Source organism: Echinops telfairi, unplaced genomic scaffold (assembly GCF_000313985.2).
Source record: "Echinops telfairi isolate 266 unplaced genomic scaffold, ASM31398v2 ScPeMD7_9;HRSCAF=40, whole genome shotgun sequence".
NCBI classification, from domain to species: Eukaryota; Metazoa; Chordata; class Mammalia; order Afrosoricida; family Tenrecidae; genus Echinops; species Echinops telfairi.
Window position 1 is genome coordinate 6,637,612 of NW_022103906.1, and position 19,934 is coordinate 6,657,545.

Below are 19,934 nucleotides of genomic sequence, written 5' to 3' on the forward strand. Positions count from 1 at the left end.
TTGAAATTTCCTATTGCAGATGGTCAAAGTTTGGGAGTATTCAAGGCAATTTATTCATTGTATAGTATGGGCAGTGAATATACTAATGGGAGGCTTGTCATATAATAGAATTATATTTGATTTATTCTTAATTTAATAAACTACCAAAAGATATCCCGTTTTACTAAAATATTATTTGCTATAAAATCTATGCAATGATGCTAAAACTAATTAATCAACTAGTAATAATATTTCAAATTAGTTTATAAAAAATACTTTTAGGTAATTAATCTCCATCATGATAAAGTTATCCTAATAGTGGGAAAATTCTCTTACAGATTATAATCTGTAAAACAAAATTGATAGTGAATTTTTTCGGTTTTGTTTTGGCTCATTAGGAACATTTCACTTGTGGTTATAACTATGAAGATTAAGATTATAAAATAATGCTAATTTATCTGTTTTATATCAATTTTATAATGTCAGCAGATCACTTATGGTTTTAACTATGAAGATTAAGATGATAAGATAATGTTAATTTATCGGTTTTATATCAATTTTATAATGTCAGAAGATAAAATAGACTAAAACAAAGAGAAATTAAATGTAGAGTTCATGGAAGAAAAGTCATGGCCATTTATGGAAAATAGAGCAGGATGTAGCTAGGCCCTCTGCCATGCTCTATCTCCTCTGGCTCAGATCCCATTTGATCCCTCAGCTATTCATTGGTTGAATTTCTGACACAGGTCTCTTAATCTGTGTTAGTCGACTCACTCCCCTCAAGCCTGTTCAGCATCATAGCAATAGCAAAGCCTAATTAAAGGACGGGTGATGGCTGTGCATGAAATGCATTGGCTGGCAATCAAACTTGAGTCTCTCCAAAGGAAGATGAAATGCTACCCCTAATGCTTCATAAGATTAGACCTACTCAGTCACCATTTTAGGAGGCATTCATCTATGAGGAACTGCACTTACAACCTTCTGCTTGTCTTTTGTTTGCCATTTTTAATTTGTTTTACCTCTTCTTAGTTATAATATGTACTACATATAGTACTGCAGCATGCAATTTACTGATATTATTGTTCTTCAATGTTCACTCTATGATGTATCTAAAACAATGTTCTTCTAGTACAAGGTGGTTGATAATCATCCCCAGCCTTACCAAGGACTTCAATTGCTTGAAAGCAAGAACGCCAACTCAAAACACTGTGTTAAAGTCAATAGGCAGATTTGGGAATCCATAATTACCACAAAATATATGAAAAAATCATATATTTTTCTTATTATATTTCATATATATTTCTCATATATTCTCCCTAATTTTCTTAATAGAAATACTTTCCACATTCCTAAAGATAATCCAAATGATCCAGAACTTTACCAGAGTGAAGTTATTATAGACGCCAAAATATCAATGCTTCTAAACTTATGTTTATCATTGGCATGTATTTTTATGATTTGCACATTTCTTTATATGTCTATTAAAATATACCTATAAGTTTCCATGGAGTGTTTTTGACCTCCAAAGAAAAGCAAAGATCGGATTTATAAAGATAATGAAAACAAAATACAATCAATAGTCGTGAACAATGGGGGGGAAATGTATTCAACTCATCTCAGCACCCTCAGATGACAAAGTCATCAGAGTGGAACAGCCTCAGCCAGGGACTGCCTACCTGTACATGGAAAATACTTAGAATAACAAGGAGTTAAAAGTTGCAAGATTGTTGATGTTATTTTGATTTTTACTACCATTTGCTTTATCCATTGCTTGAATTAAAAAGTTGACATCCTAACACAAGAAGGGGATTAAGAGTTATTTAATGTGAAAGATACTAAATGATTAAACATAATTTAAAGTAATGGCTTTGTAAATACCCATTATCTGATGCTTTAAATATTTTAAATATTTTCATTTTGTGATTTATTTAGTCTCCATTCTCCAAATTATTTGGATTTCTCACCAAGATTAATGGTTTTCTATAAACTCAGATGAAGTGGGAAATATTGAAATGTACATAAGAAGTCATGGCAAAACTTTTCTGAAATGCAGACCACATTGGTTATACTTTTATGTACAGAGATTACAACATCTGCACCCCAGAGATTTGTACCTATGATAGCAAGGGAGAAAAACAACATTTATATAACAAAACTTTCCATAAAACTATGCTTCAGATTTTTGTTTGGGTCTGTGTTTACCCATTCGCTTCTAGTCACCCTTTACCATTGCATTGTGTACTGCATACTGGCAGGTGACCGCCTCAAATTTCAGTCCCTTCTACATTTGTACAATGACATTTTGTAGAGAGTCAATTTCATGAGATATACAAAGTTAAAAAACATATTTTCAGTATTACAAGATTTTTATAATGTATCTCCTTTTCAGTGTTCAGTCATCATTAAGAGCCATATTTCCTGAGTATTTTACAGGCAACTTTTTAGTTTCTTTCTTTAGACAAACTCAGTGTTATGTTAAAAATATTTCCCACAGTCTAAGCACATTGTGTAGTGAAATCCAATTAAACTCTCTTATTGAAATAAATGAATTCATTTAAGCATTATTGAAATAGAATGCACGACTTTATATTATTATAGCCAAAAAAAAGAATAAAATTTCATGGACAATATTACTCATTCTCAACTCTTTAAATTTTCCAGCTTTTTACTTTGCAAAACCAAAGTGCTTGAGATAAACTCAATATAGAATGATGGTCTTTTTCATAGGTTAAATAACATTTCAGTTCTCTTAGAGTGTGATAAAGTATGCACTTCTCTCACAAGTTCAGGGTTTAAGGTAAAGAATTAAGCTCAGTATTTTATTTAGTATTCTTTTTTTTTCCCCTTTGAACAAACATGTGGTTAGTCCGTTTTTGAGTCATAATGACCCTGACCAGTGTATCTGACCCTGCAAGTGTTAGTAGGAGGAGACAACCTGATCTTCCTCGTTTAAACCAACTGCTGGTTTACCCCTGACTTTGCCATGAGCAGCTCAATGCCAAACCTGCAGAACCACAGCTACTTATAACCGCCTCTAGAAAGTCCAAATAATTTTTCAATAACTAATGCATCCATACCCATTCCTTATTATAATTATTGAGGAAATATGAACGCAAATTAAAATATTATGACAAACTCATAGAGGCATTAATCAACTCAAACTCCAAAAATCAAACTCACTGACATCAAGTCAATTACAAGACATAAACAAAAATATTTAAATGTGAATCTAATGCGTCTCAACCTACCTGGATTCCAGATGGAGAAGTCTAGATCTGGGTCTAGATTTACTTATTTCCGAAGGTGGTATGTCCATCTTTCTAACACTTTCCCAAAGAAATCTGTACTGTTTGATTTGTACTATATCAAAATGCAATTTGGTATCAAGAGATTCAAATTATTTTCCTTTTAACTGTTCTATGAATTTTGGAAATATAAGCAAGTCTTGGGAAGCAGAATCAGCACCATATGACAGTTAGTGTTTTCCAGTGAAATTCTTGAAAGACAGACTTGCTACCCTCCAAGAATGAGACTGGTGCAGAGTTGTGATGGAAAACCAAAACAAAATTAAAAACCTTTGTGAAATCATCCTTACCTTGTTCTCAACCATGCATTTTACTGGTTTACTGAAACTTTTTTTTCCATAAGCCCCTTGATTGTCCTGTGCCCTCTAAGAGAATCAAACAAGATTATCCATTTGGACCCTAGTAAACATCTCTTTAATCTTCTGGGAAGATCTTTTTGCTTTGAATTTAACTGGGTCTAAATATTTCACCACTTGTCTGTCTGCTTTCCATAGTGTCTGAGAAACTCAGGGTTCATTCTCCTTTGTCCCACAGGGTCAGTGTTAGTCAGCATTTACTCAAAGGCAGGGAGTAAGGGTACAGTAAGCCATCAGGGTACAAATTGACTGCATCATCTCCGCTAAAGCCCCAGATAAGCAGCTACATTCAGTCCCTGGTTGACTGTTGGACAGACCATTGAATGTTCATATGTAAGTCTGGGTTGGAGCTGAAGAAAATACAAGAAGTTCAGGAAAGTGAAAATAACACCTTGACTCCATGCAACCTGAATTTTGAAAACATTTTGAAGGATTGATGAGATGCTTTGAACACTAATGACAGACGAAGACCCAAAGAGCTGTGGCAGGGCATCAAGAACATCATTCATGAAGAAAGAAAAAGGTCATTAAAAAGACAGAAGAGAAAGAAAAGATCAAAGTGAATGCCTGATGACCTTCTGAAACTTGCTCTTATTGAGAGCAGTAGTTAAGGCAAATTGAAACCATGGTGAACTCAAGGGCTAAACAAACAAACAAACAAAATTCCAAAGGGCAGTTAGAGAAGAAAAAAATATAATATTAGGCAAAACCTCCAGAGTTTAATAAAAAAGGAAGCACACATCATATTTAACTCCCCCCGCCAAAATCCCTAAAACTAAAGAAAAAATTCATGCCTCAAGTTGAAGTACTGAAAGCATCTATGGATAAAATATTTAAAAATGCAGTAAGCATCAAAAGAAGATGGAAAGAATATAGATTCACTGTATGAAAAAGAACTTGACGTTTTTCCACCAGTTCAGAAGTAGCATATGACCAAGAACCAATGGTATTTTGGCAAATAAGTCTAAGCTTTACTGAAGGCATTTGACAAAAATCCTTCAGGATTTAATGGAATACCAATTGAAATGTTTTGAGAAGCCGATGAGGTATTGGAAGCACTGATTCACCTATGAGGGGTAAACAATGAAACCCCAGAATTGTGCTGGACAGAATAGAGCTTTCAGGGTAACTATTTCCCCCCCCTAGGCAAACATTGAACAGGTTGCTCTGAGTTAGTACACCCAGGTACTCTCTGGTCACAGTGAATTTTTTGTAAAAGCAGTTTTACTCAAACCTGGTTTTTTTTGTGATGGCTGAGGTAAAAGAACAGCATGGGGCTGTGAAATTTTGTTTTCTGATCTGAGAAAATGCCACAGAAACTACTGTGATGTGGAACACAGTTTATAAGGGCAGCACTATGGGAAAAACTCAGTGTACAAGTAGTGTGGTAGTTACATAATCTGGTGTCAATATGGAACTTGAGAGGATTAAGAGTGAAGGGGTGGAGTCTAGTCTGTCAATCGATCATAGCCAATGACTATTTTTTTCCTCTTCGGAGGTGGGAGACACTTCTCTCTCTCTTGGATCACTCCTTGGAAGACACTTTACTGACAAGATACATGGAACTACACTAGTTCCCTTAGCTGGAGAGGCCATGTGGAGACCCCTGCCAGCACTGAGATGCTTACACCACCACTGGATCCAAAGACTTTCTACCCACAGGCCTGTGACTGTGCTGCATTTGGCTTCATTGCATGTGTTTCATGAATCTGCTGAGGACTTTATAGACATATGAGCTAATATCAGACTTATGGACTCAGACTGGACTGCGTTGGGATACTTCATTAATGTACAATTATCCTTTATATAAAACTCTCTTATGCACACGAGTCTCCCTGAATTTGTTTCTCTAGTCTACCCAGACTAACACAAGTGGTTTTTCTCACTTCAAAAAATGTGAAAGTTTGATTGATGGCAAACCTTGTTCTGGACATCTGTCAACTTCCCAAACTGATGAAAATTTTGACTCATAGTGCATTTGGAGCTCATTCCACCAGGTCAGACTGTTAATCAAGCTTTATATTTAGAGGCTCTGAAAAGATAGTGTAACAGTGTGCAACCAAAAAGGCCTGATTTGTGACAGGGGACTGGTTTTGCCACCACAACAATGCACTTGCTCAAGCAGCCATCTTGGTGCGGCAGTTATTGCTAAAAACAGCATGCCTCTCTTGCCCCATGCACCTTACACACCTGCCCTTGCTTTTTGTTTCTGTGCGTGAAGAACGACATGAATGTACAGTGATTTGAGAACATAGAAGAGGTGAGAGAAAAAAAAACAAAACTCATCCAAATGGAGGAGTTTGAAAACTCTTACCAAGAATGGAATCACAGACTTGACAAATATATTAAGGGTAAAGGAGAGTCTTTTGAAGGTGATAAAGTTATTTTGTAAAAAAAATTAAATATGTAGCTTTGAAAAAAAGCCGTTTGTGGTTGTTGTTGTTGTTTGGCAGGGGATACCCCCTTGAATGTCAAGATTTGTAAAGAAGCTACCTGGCCAACTGACTGGAAGAGATTTGCACTTGTAAACATTCCAGAAAATAATGAACCAAGAGAATGTGCACATTTAGAACAATATCATGAATATCTCATCCGAGTCAAATTACTGAAGATCATCCAACAACTCTTACAGTGGCACACAGAAAAAAAGCTCAACATTTAGGCTGGGTTCGGAAGAAGATGGATAAGGGATACCATTTCTGACTGCAGATGGACATTAGCTGAAAGCAGAGAATATCAAAGGATGTTTACTTGTGTTTCATTGACTATTAAAAGGCATTGGACTGTGGGGATCGTAACAAAATATAGATATCCCTGTAAAGAATGGGAAATCCAAGCCATTTAATTGTGCTCATGTAGAACCCGTACATGTATCGAGAAGTTGTTGAACAGAACAAGTGAATACTGCTTGATTTAATATAAAGAAAGGTGTGCATTTAGAGTTGTATTCATTCGCCATATTTATCCAATCTGTGTTATGAGCAAATATTCAGAGATGCTGGATTATTTGAAGAAGAATGTGGCATCAGGGCTGGGTGGTAAAGAACCAAGAGAAAAGCAAAGAAAAACAAAACCCTCACAATAGGTAACAACATGATGAATGGAGAAAGATTGAGGCCGTCAAGGATTTCATCTTGCTTGGATCCATAATCAAGGCTTATGAAAGTAGCAGTCACGAGATTAGACAAGGCTTTTCAAAGGTCCACACATAATCTAGTGCTCCAGTGAGTTCCATTTGATTATAGTTGGGGGATGTTAATAGCCTTATGATTAAGAAGGAGAGTATTTTAGGGACAATTATAAGAGATATAGCTGGTTACATACAAAATCTGATTTAATCCCCCTTTTGAGCCATTTAAAAGTTTTATCGATTTTATAAAAATTGGATAGGAAATACAAGTGGAGTAACCCCAGGGACATGGATACCTTTGCTGACAAGCACAAGGCATGGAAAGTGCTTATGGCTGATGCAATTAGGTTAAAATCTAGCACCTTATCCTTTGATCTCCCTTTTGACCTATTTTAAAGTTGTGCTAGTTTTTATTATTTTCTGTTTTCGGCAATTTTCCTATATATTTTTTGTTATTTTTGGTAGACTTTTTGACTCTTTGTCTTTTGTTTCTGTATTTTTAAAATTGTTTCTGGTATATACAATCCAGGATGGATAAGTCTATAGAAACAGTAACTGGATTAGTGATTCCTTGTGGGGATGGCAGGCAGGGTTTGGGGAAATGGAGAGGTAATAACAAGTAGAATAAGAAAGAAGAAAATGTTTTAAAATCCACTGTGGTAATGCCTGTCCAGCTCCTCTTGATATGATTAAACTATTTAATTGTATTATATTTCTATTGTGTCCCAATAAAACAATTTACAAAAATTTGAAGGTTAATATGCATCTGGTCCAGGCCATGGTATTTTCAATTGCCTCATATCCATGTGACTATTGAACATTGAATAGGACAGAACCAAGAAGAATCAATGCATCCTAATTATGGAGCTGGTGAAGAACATTGAAAGCACCATGGACTCTCAAAGGAACAAATAAATATGACTTGGAAGAAGTACAACCAAAATGCTCCTTAGAAACAAGGATGGTGAAGACTGCCTCCCATATCCTGGATATGTTTTCAGGAGAGACCAGTCACTGGAGACTGACATGCTTGGTAGAGTAGAGGGACAGCAAAGAGAGGAAGACCCTCAAGGAGATGGATTGACTGAGTACTGACACTGTGGCTGTAACAATGGGCTCAGATATGAGAGCAATGTTGAGTATGGCACAAGACCAGGTGGTGCTTACTTCTATTGAACAGAGTGTGACAATGGGTAGAAACCAACCTAACAACAACAAAAGCAGATCTCTTTTAGAGCCAATGTTTTTAGTGGACACTTTATTTTTAAAAAATGCACCTTTATGAGATTAAGATGAATGTATCATTGAGAGAACTTCTATACAGCCATCACTGATCACAGTTGTGTTTAAACATCTTTAAAAAATTAATCCATTTATCAATGAACTAAATAGTAGTGATACTTTTGGGCTAACCCGCATACTTTAAATATACAACAAAATGCTATAGTTGTATTACACAAAAGGAAAAGAAGAATTAGAAATGGGGAGCTTATAATAATGAACACAAAAAAGAACAAAATGTTTTAAATGTGTTTGCAGTTTTGACTGTACAACCCTTTTAAAATGTTTAAACTATTGAACTGTATAAATTATGTCAATAAAACTGTTAAAATTAAACCAGAAAAAGAGTACTAGAATCAATATCTTGTAGTAATGGCTATATAGAATCAGAGTCAAAGTCTTTTAAACCTTAAACCATAATACAAATTAATCTAATTGTGTCTTCCAAAATAAGTATCAGTATGGGTAGGTCATGAGCCTGTAATTATGTTTTATAAAACAGTTTTATTTACATATGTTTCACATATTATGTAATTCAATAGTTCAATCATATTAATATGACTTCTATAATCATCTCCAGAATCAACTTTTGATTATTTACTTCCTTCTTGTATTCAATATCATGAGGGCTTCAACTCCCCCAACTTTCCTCAACATATCCCTAAGGAACCATCACTGTACTCCCTATCTTCATAGCTCTAAAGATCCTGGATTTCCTATATACAGAAAAACATGGAAAATAAAATACATCTAAACAAACAAAAACAGCACTGCATTCAGCATGATAGCAAGGCTTTTCATGTGCCTGGTCTATGGTCAGAGGGGATTCACTGGAGGCTTACATCCCGGAGTAGGCCCGGTAAGTCAGTGGTTCTCAACCTTCCTACTGCCATGACCCTTTCATACAGTTCCTCATGCTGTGGTGACCCCCAACCATAATATTATTTTTGTCGCAACTTCAGAACTGTAATTTTTCTACTGTTATGAATCGGGTGGCCCCTGTGAAAGGGTCATTTGACCCCCAAAGGGATCATGACCCACAGGTTGAGAACCACTGCTGTAAATGGATTTTGGGCTTCCACTGTCACAGCCTCTTGAAAATCAAGGGTTCACAATTTAAACTCTTATGCCATTTCCTTCTTTGGTTTGGGATTTTTTTCATTCACAATCTTTGCATCACACAGGCTTGTGTGCTTCTTCTGGGTGGGCCCAGTTGATGCCTCACTCAGATAGTTGCTCCTTTGAATATAATCCTTTAAGACGCCAGGCACTATTCTTTCTAATAGCTAAGTATCATCTAGTTTCCTTGCCACATCTCACGATAGCACTCATATCTTCAGTGATCTCTTCATGGGGTGAGCATGCTGATTTAACAGAACTAATTGTAACAGAACTAACAGACTGGGGCTAGAATGAAATGTGAGCCCAAAATCTATTCACATATCTATTATTTATATATGTCTCTAGTTCACATTAAAGACCTCATTATCATTCTAAGTTAGATAACATTATCCATCCTCCTCCTGAGGCCTAAGGTAAGTCTATTGATAGTGTCATCAATTTAGTCAATGGTGTAGACTTTAAAACAATGTTGAGAAAAGAACATTTTGCAATTATAGACTGGCTGCAAATCTCTATACACCAATCGTTGACGTGTACAGATTAGACTCTTTAGGGACTAGACACTATTTACAGAAGCAGTGGATAGAGCAAAACTTCCAATAGCATTCATTCACAACACCAGAAACACATCTACCAGATCATCTACAATTAACTTTTAGGTAATTGTTTACCATGTACTTATATTTTATTTTGTGATCTGATGTAATTTGCTGTGTGTTATAAGTCTAAATCTCTGTGACGTTAATGATGCAGCATTAGAAGCAGCTGTGCTAATGAGGTAGAGGACACTACATGGCAGCATTATATTTTATTTTGTCAATTTCTTTTTAGATTATAAATAGTTTTATAAAGTGAATAGAAATCAAAGGAATTTAATTGCTACCAAGAAAGAGCCAGGAGTAGCGCACGTTCTTTTGTTGCAGTCTCTACTTTGGGAACTTTGTAGAGCCAAGAGAAAATCAATGACAAGGACATTACCCTAGAATCCACATCGAGGGGAAGTTTTCCCCTCCAGGTGGCTCCCTGGATTCAAATTTCTAACCTCCTGATCCATGAGCTAACACATTTTTGTTTGTTAAAATTATTAAATTTTGGTATTTCTCTTATGGCAATATTAGATAATACTCTTCCAAAAGTTCTATATTAGAAATGTTACAAATGTGATTATGGTGAGCATTTTTAACTGAAACATGGGAGTAAATATTTTACCATGGAAGTTATTTTAGTTTATTTCTGTAAATTGGCATCTTGATATAATTACAGAGCAATATATAAGCTTATAAAAATTGAATTAAAACCTATTTTCTACTATTGAACTATAGCAATCATTTAATATTTTGCCTTATTTACTCTACATTTAAATAATTCAGGAAATAGATATATGTGTGTATATCTATGCACATATGTTTATATATATGTACATGTATATCTATATATTTAATATAAGTTTGATGCCCCTTATTGTTAAATAGTTCAATATGCGTTTTCTAGGAACAAAGACATTTTCCTACATAGTCATAATATAATTATGTACAGCTCTGTATTCTCTGAGTTCTTTTTTATTTTCAAATTCCATTTCACTGTTTTAGAATACCTATTTCTACTTATCAACTTTGTACATTTGCATCCCATATCTTCAGTTTACTTCATATATGGGGAAGCTTAAAAAGTTCATAGATAGAACAGAAAGAAAATGGAATTTATCCATGAACTTTTTGAAGTCTCCTCCTATTTCTTTTCTTATGTAGATCAAAATTATCCACTGCTTCCAATAGTTTCTTAATTTTTATAACTGTTTTCAGCAAGAACAATTATAGCATACAAATTAATTTTTTATGACTGGAAGTGGAATATTTATATATTAAAATGTTGATTCCTAGTCTGCACTAATACATCACAGATACAGTATGGGGAAGCAAATCTTAGATGGAGTATAAATATGGATTAGTCCTAAAATCATAACAAAGATACAATGTTATAAAGTTTAATGTCTTTGCGTGTTTATTTCAATATCTCTTCTTTAAAGGTCAGGTGGAATACAGTTTGGCTGTGGTGAGAGACCATTGCTATCAAGCAAATTTTAGTATTTAAATTAGCAACAAAAAAAATGAAGGAACTGACAAAAACTGTCTGTCAAAGATAAGTTTACAAGCTTGAATTCACTATTCAGGTGGAATAGTGCCAACACAAACAAACAAAAACTAATTTCACTGCCACTGAGTCAATTCTGACTCATGGCGACCCTACAGCATACAGTAGAACTGGCCTGAGGTTGCCCATGGCTGTAACTCTTCCCAGGCATAGAAAGCCTCTCTGTCTCCCATGGAGGGGCTAGTGCTGTTGACCTTGCAGTTCGCAGTACAACTAGAAACACCACTCCAGCAGGGCTCCTATTAGAATCGAACTATAATTCACATATATAGGTGACATTAACCCCTACTATTCAGTCCCATTTATCTTGAGCCAGATGCTCTCTAACGTAGTATGAAGCTTTATGTAAACTTAGTGTTCAAGAGACAATAAAGAGAAAATGATTATTTTGAATTCTATATCTATCTGAACTCTAAACTATCACATTCCAACTTTTCTTGTGGTAGATATTGCAAATTCATATGCATAGGAGCTATCAATTTTATATAAACATCTATTGCAGCTTTAGTTTCAGGATGGAGGTCCACCTCCTATTTCCTGTATTTTAAATGTTGCATCAATGTATTCAATATCAAGTATTATTGAGAAGGCACCCCTAGGTACCTTTGTAGCACAGTCCTCTGTGTAACAGGAGACGCAGAATGATAAGTGAATGGGCACTTATTTGCCACTAAGGGCTTAAAGAATAAAGGAACATCCTGAGACAGGGTCAGGCCGAGGAATAGTATGATGGCACAGGTCATGGCACAGGACTGAGAAAGTGCTTCCTTCTGTTCGGAACCACTCGGCGGCGATACTGAATGGCAGCAGCCACAGCCTGAGGAATTCCAGAAAGACCTGCACACATTCCCCAGCACATTCAGTGCCGAAATCACAAAGCTTTGGGAAAAGTCACCTGTGAATTATCAGCCAGAAAAGATTGTGAAAAAAACGAGACTGAAATTGTAAAGGTTATGGATGAGTCACATGATCTTTCTGGACAGTCAGGAGACCTTTCATATCTCTGTCATGACTTTTGATAATGCTTAAATTGCTTAAATATGCAAAATCTCTAGGATTTCTGTTGAGTAGTTCCGATAATCTTTGAATGAATTCTGTCATTTAACTTTAAATCTTGATTTTTAAAAAGGAGATTCAGTTACCCTCACACACGGGCTGCAGTCCTGACCAGGATCCATTAAGCAAGCACGTTCGTTCAGGAGAGCCCCTCAGCTGGTAACCCATCTCACAGGAAAAGCGAAGAAGGCTTTTTGTCTTAAATTCATCTCCAAGTCTAGATCCATGTGCTGGGGTCCCTGGATCACCGCAAAATCCAGGATTATTTCCTATTGAATATAAGCACATATAACAGTATACAATTTTGTTAGATTTGTTTAAAATAGAATGATTACTTGTGATCTTTCAGTCATTCTTAAGTTAGTGACATGACATGATATGTGCAACCACCTGTAGTCCTGTGCCTGCGATCTTTGAGCTCCTTGTTGCAGCTAATGTGTTAATCCAAGGGCCTCCCTTTGCTTGACCCCATTATTTCATGAGGCATACTGTCGTTTCCAAGGACTGATTTCTCCTGATAATATGTCAAAATGTCTAGATGAAATACACTCTCACCCTCCTTACTTCTAAGAAGCATTCTGGGCTTTTATTCAACCCAGATTTATTTGTTCTTCTGGCAATCCATTGTACATTCAATATTTTTACCAACATTATAATTTGGATGCATCAACACTTCTTTGTCTTCCTGGTTTAGTGTACAGATTTTACATGCATATGAAGTGACTAAACATATCATGGCTTGGGTAAGGTACAATTTACTCTTGAAAGCAGTAGTTCTCAACCGTCCTAATGCCGTGACCCTTTAACATAGTTCCTCATGTTGTGGTGACTTCCCAACCATAAAATTATTTTCGTTGCTACTTTATAACTTCAGTTTGCTACTGTTATACATTGGGTGACCCTTGTGAAAGGGTTGTTTGACCCGCAAAGGGGTCATGACCCACAGGTTGAGAACCGCTGCTCTAGGTCTTTTGCAGCAGATTAGCTCAATGTCGTATTACATCTGATTTCTTGGCTGCCGCACCGATGGGTCTAATTCTTAATTCAAATCAAATGAAAAATTTAAGAACTGCAATTTTTTTCCAAAATAAAAATAACCCATTCAAATGGTTATGAGACTAAAAATTATTATTTGGTAGAAGTAAAGCACTGGAGATGGTGAATTCAGAAATTAAGTATGAATAATAAAAGGGAAATGAAGGTTAGTGTATTGGGGATATAAAATATCTAATGAGAGATTTGCTTTTTCTAAATTATGTCTGCAATTGCTGATTCAGTATATGTTATCTATTTAAGAAATATTTGTAGGAAAAATTAGTACTATTTATTTCAAAGATGATAAATGTAACCTGTTCATTATAAAGACAGACCAAAGACAAAGAGATGAGAGGAAGCACAGTGAAGGAATGCAGACTAAGTAGGGACAGACTGAAGCCAAAGTATGCATTGTGGCAAGGGGATCAAAAACCTTTCAATATTTCTTAAGGAGGAAGTTTCAACTGATTATTGTTTGATGCTAATTAAAATGATGATGGGGGTAATGGTATATAAAAATAGCTAGAAATGGAATACATTTCAAATGCTTGTATAATTCTGCAATATCCCAAAGAACATATTCCTTTACCTGTACAATGGGGCAGCGCTCCGCTCCAGTGACTGTCTTCCTGACAAACTCGGGTGTTGTTGCCGATAAGATTCCGGCTTCCTTTACATGAGTAGTGAACTATGGATCCATAGGTAAACACTTCTCCAGTTAGGATCGCATTGGCAGGAACCCCTGGGTGTCCACATGATATAGCTTATAGGGGGAAAGTGATTTACAGGTGAGTACAAGGGGTCTCCAGGTTATGAATGTTTGATTGACATACAAGCTGCAATTCCAAACCAACCCCTGTAAAATTATTATATTCAACATTTAAGGTGCATACAATAGTTCATAAGATGGATGTTACTTTTCAAAGAACAGCACAATGCTATTATTATTACCAGATTATTATGTAAAGATGTTTTGGTGTATCTTGAGGAGATGGGGAGCTTTTTTCTTTATTTTTTAATGAATAGAATGATATGACATGTATTAAATATTAAGACATTAGTCTAAAGTTAGATATGAACTGTGCTTAACTGTTCCATGTTATGCACACGTTTTACTTAAAGACAGTAACAGTTGGGTCATCCAGGGACTATCTAGACATCATTCCCTTTAAATGCTTTTAGTTGGTGAACGTCACATAAACATTCATGCAAAAATCTCCTATGAATGAAAAATACCAATGTATCCTGGCATATTCTTTTAAGAACCTGTACATGAGCAAATCGATTTACCAATGACTATATTTCCCTCCATGTAGTGCTCCATAGTCATAAATTGCTAAATATAGGGAAATATTTTCTCCATGTTAGATCTTAATGTAATTTTGCTTGAGGTAGGAAGTATGTCTCAAAAAAAAAAACCACCGCATTCTGGAATTTAGATGAACACAGGGGTTCTTCTTTCTGCGAGGTTCTAAATTAGGATGGAGAATGGACATCTTTTTAATGCTATGTGGAAACAGCTGACTGGACGGAGTACTAATGGAGTACTCAAAAACCATTGATTTCACATCCTAGAGTAATTGCATTTGGTCACTAGCAACCCCAAAGTGTTATCAACCAGAGGTAGATTTAAAGGCTTCGTGGCATTCCCCGTCCCCTGAGTCACATAAGCCCTTTCTGTTTTTTCACATGGACATTCATTTCTGTCCTGGAAAACCAGATTGTATCTATATAGAGTTCTAAGAAGAAGCCAATTAGATGTGAATCAATAAAATGGTTGGCAAATGACTATTACCAGGTGATAGAAAAGGAGAAATAAAAAATCAGTGAAACGATAAAAAGCAAATATAGAGTGGAAGCGTAGCTGCTATAGAGCATGTAAAAGTAAAATACCCCTTTGAGATCTTTCTATTCCCACATTCATGGTAATTCCAATTGTTAATGACAACAAGTGGTACAAACTAGCCACCTAGGAAAATAAGAGTCAGTGAAAACCCGGTTCCTGGAGATGGGAAACACATTAGCTTCATTGCAAAAAATAATGGAAGTCTCACAAAAGAGCACAGGGAAAATTTAAAAGAAATGTTTTTCTTTTAAAACAGAAATGTTAAAATCTAATTTATCAGAAAGGAAAAAAAAAATCCAGGTGAGGTTTAGAAAATCAGAAGTCAAGTAAAATTTGATGATGAATATAATACATTTTAAATTCTTTTTTTGACACATAGGCTTAGAGTTAGCATTTGAAAGTTATTAATTTCTTTTGCCATGAAAATTGATTGCATTGTTTTAGTGATGACTTGAGACATGTTGCAGTGCGGATCCGCAGGGATTATCAAAGCCTGTCCTTGCCGTGAAGGACCTCTTGGAGTACAGAAACCCATTTCAATGGTGAGACTAGCAATGTGCAATTATGACTCTGTCTTTACAGAGTCAACTCATCATTCAATGTCATTTCCCTCTGACTATATGCATATTTGATAAATACTAATACATGTGATCTGACGAACAAAATCTTATTTCTATCTAATTTTAGGAAGACAAAATAACACTTTTCCTAAGTTTCTTGGCTATTTCTTTTGAGCTAAAGTATGTAATCAAGTCAAAGAAATTAAGATTTAGCATTGGGTAAAGTCTTGTATTCTTTACAATCAACCTGGAATAAATACAGTGATAATAGAGTTTTGAAGGTGACCATGGTAATCTATAGGGGCCTTGGGGCTCAGTGTTGAAAGTGCTCAAAAGGATAGCAGTATACAACTACCTGTCTGGTATATTCCTTGTAGAGGGATGTGGCAGTCTGCTTTTTTAAAGTTTATACTCTTTGAAACATTACGGTTTCAAAATACATTGTCCATAGAGTTACAAGGATTTAGTCAACTCCTAGCAGTGGGTGGGTGGTAATTTATACCTCGTTTGTTTGTTTGTTTTCTTTTCAGAAGAACTGCTTCATCCTTTAATGTAATCTATCCTCTCCTGGTTTAACCTTATGATTCAAAATGAAGTTACTGTCAAGACACTATATATATATTAGTCACTACTCTTGTCTTTTTAAAACAAATTTATTGGCATATAATTTACATATCACATAATTCAATAATTCAATCAAATTAGAGTTTTACAATCATCAGCACCATTTTAGATCATTTTCGACTTTCTTGTAGTCATTGTTGTTAACTCTCCATTTCCCCATCCTCCTCTGCCATACCACCAAGAAATAATTCATCCAATTGTCTCTGTAGATTTACTTATGCTGGGTTCACATACAGGAAAACATACATAACTGGAAACAAAACTGAACAATGATAACAAAGTAAATCAGAGAAAAATCTCAAATTTAACAAGCAGAAACGATTAATAATAAACTAATTTAAAATTGGTCAAAAAGCAGATCAAATAATAGCGTGCTCGATTTTAAACTAATTGCATTTGCATTAATCCACTTCCTAATGCACTTTGCATAGAAACTATCATTGCTACCAAGTAGATGCTGACTCCTAGCAAGCTTTAAGACAAGATGGGTTTCCAAGTAAAAGAGTTTCATGATAGTGAAAGTGAAAGTATTCATATCCCCTGTCTATGGTCACATCTGGTTCAAAGGAGGCTTAATCCATGCGTATTTCCCCTTCACTTTTTTTTTAACCTGAAAAATTTTTTAAATGGGTGGCCCACTATTGACTGGCTCTGAAAACCATACGAGGCCACTCAGTGTACTCCACCCGCTGGCAACAGATGCTAGATTACTAGAAACCTCAGCAAAAGTAGACCCATCAGAGGAGATTGAAGCTGGGAGATGTTTAGTTTTGGACCACCACCAGCCCTGCGTGAACTGTGTGGGAAGACCTGTGTGCTAAACTAAATAAGGTAAATTAGCAATAGTGAGCTAAGAGGAAGGGAGAGTAAGTATAAATGCTTTACAATAACATGGGATGCTTTGTCTCGCTGATGAGGCCCCAATGTCCCAGAAAATATATGAACAGTCCAGGCTTATCCCTGTCTCTCCTTCCCCCTACTTTAGCTAGGGGACTTGAGCTCTTGTTTTCTGGCCAATCTACTTGAAGGTATTTCTGGAAGGACTGATACAATTTGTGGTCAGTGGAGCAGAGATAATAAAAGGCCTTTTTGAATATGTGAAAATAAATTGTTAGTGATACTATATTAGGGCTTTGGAGCACAAGAACCCAAAATCATACACTTACCCAAACACTTCGGTAAAGAACGGTCCCATAAGCCATTTGCCATGCAGGTTAATGCAGATGATCCCAACAAGTAAAATCCCTTCTTGCAATGATACATGACACTGATTCCATATTCAAAATTCTCAGGGGAATTCTGTTGTCCATGACGAATAGCATTTTCCACAAAGCCTGGATCTGAACAGTTCACCACTGGAAAATAAAGCATTTTGTGATTCTTGTAGATGCAGCTATAAGTTCTAAGCAGAATGTCGCAGAAAGAAAGGAAGACTCTTTACCATTGGAGAATGCTCATAAATGACAATATCTGAGCCTTATGATGACATCCTGCTCCTCTGATGAGCTCTGCTTAGTACTTTTTTTCATTATACCTCAAACCCTGTCAAACTTATAAATTTGCTGGCTACCATAGCAATTTTGACAACACAGGGTTAATTTCTTTTGGCTATTTCTTAATAGTGGGTTTGATGTGAAAACCAAAATTCTTTTTCAAAGTTAAGTTTTTAGGTTATAAAAGATATTAAAAAGAACTGGCTGGAGATAGCCTCATGTAAATATTTTTACTCTTAATATTTAAGGACATGTCACACAGTGGTCAATTGCTTTTACCCCTCTACAGGCATTACATCTTCCATATGTATATTTAAAGGAATTTCTGTTTACGTGGCTGATATAAATAAAATTGAAAATTATTCCATAGACACTTAAGAGAAATTTAAACCAAGCCAACCTCTGATTTAAGCCCCTTCCCCATTAGGAACAGTCCCACAGCGAGGCAGTCTGCTGTGGCATGTAGGGCATGCTCTGGTTAATCTGAATGGCACTCTATTAGCCTGAATGCCTATTGGCATCTGTGAGGGAATTAGCAATGTGCTCTTCCAGGTGCAGAGGAAAAGAAAGAGCCCCTGATTAGCTCATGCTTTGACCCACCACACCAGTGAATGAGACAGCTGCGATGGGGGCTGCAGTCTTTCCAGATATTTCTGGATCAGAAAGGGTTGTGCAACTAATTCTCAGGCAGCCACTGCCAGTCCTGCGTCCCAAAGGCTTAAGGCAAGTCCCTTATGCAATATGTGCATTTGATTTCTTCTCTGTAATAAGAGGGAGGCATAGAGCAGAATGAAAAGATTTTAAAGATGCCCTTTAGTGCTGTAGAATAATATCATATGATTTATAAAAGAACCCGGAGCTTATAGAAGAAAGTCTTCTTTGAGGCCCAAACAAACACATTTGTGGAGCATGGCTGCCATGAACGGCATCCATGGTAAAACTGTAACCAAACCCTCTGAAATAGTAGAAATTACTCACTGAGTGAAAATCTAATAAACTTGAAAGATGGATTATTTATATAACCTGAAGAACAACTGCACAGACTCCTTCTCCCACTTGGAGCTGCTTGTCAAGCAGAGGAGACCAGGAACAGGTTTTCCTATACTACCTCTATACTTCCACAAGGATCAAGGCTTTTCCTTGACCCAAATGCTAAAGAAGTCTTAGTGTTCAATTTGTGATTATGTTCCTCCTAGGAGGCAAACCCCACCAAAAATATATATCAAATACTTTTTATGGTCTGAGTAGAGGGAGCCACTAAGGCAATATGAGTGGACAGCATTGAGAAATTCCTCTACTAAGGAATCCCTATAGATAATAAATAGTCCACCGGACTCAGCATGAGCAACACCGAGCTTCATTTTTTGTCCCAGATTTTAAGAAATGGGAAGTATAAAAACCAGTAAGGGCTTGGAGGTCAGAAGAAAAATCAGGATGAAGTTTTTGTTCTGTTTTGTTTTGTTTATAATGGAAGAAGGAGGAAAGTTGTCAGAGAGGCAGTTATTATTGCATTAACAATGTGATCCTACTGCACTTTTATCCTTACAGGCTGTGTTAGTCCGGGTAGACTAGAGAATCAAAGTCATAAACACGCATATGAATGTAAGAGAGAGTTTTATATAAAGGGTAATTATACATTAAGAAAGCATCCCAACCCAGTCCAGTCCAAGCCCATAAGTCCCATATTAGCCTATATGTCTGATACCAATGACTCACGAAACACATACAATGATGATGAGTGCACGGTGACCACAGGCCAGTGGGTAGAGAGTCTTTGGATCCAGTGGCATTGTAAGCATCTCAGTGCTGGCAGGAGTCTCCACATGGCTTCTCCAGTCCCCAGAGGTCTGGATGCATCAGGATAGGTCCATGTGACTTCCCCAGCTCCCAGGGTGTAGCACCATGTGTCTTGTCAGAAGAGCGTCATCTCGGGGAGTGAGCTGAGAGACAGTCTCTAATGCTGGAGTTCCCAGAATTCTCAGGAGAAGGCCATGCC

General features: G+C 36.3%; 1 protein-coding gene across 1 annotated transcript in view; it reads right to left on the reverse strand.

Annotated features, from left to right (window-relative positions):
- CSMD1 (CUB and Sushi multiple domains 1) overlaps positions 1–19,934 on the reverse strand; it is a 2,262,799-nt gene that overhangs the window by 40,979 nt on the left and 2,201,886 nt on the right. Inside the window, exons 55-57 of the mRNA XM_045286696.1 lie at positions 17,612–17,800; positions 14,005–14,178; positions 12,467–12,649 (exon numbers count right to left, since the gene is read on the reverse strand). Of these exons, the coding sequence (XP_045142631.1) occupies positions 12,467–12,649; positions 14,005–14,178; positions 17,612–17,800 (546 nt within the window). The remainder of the gene's footprint in view (positions 1–12,466; positions 12,650–14,004; positions 14,179–17,611; positions 17,801–19,934) is intronic.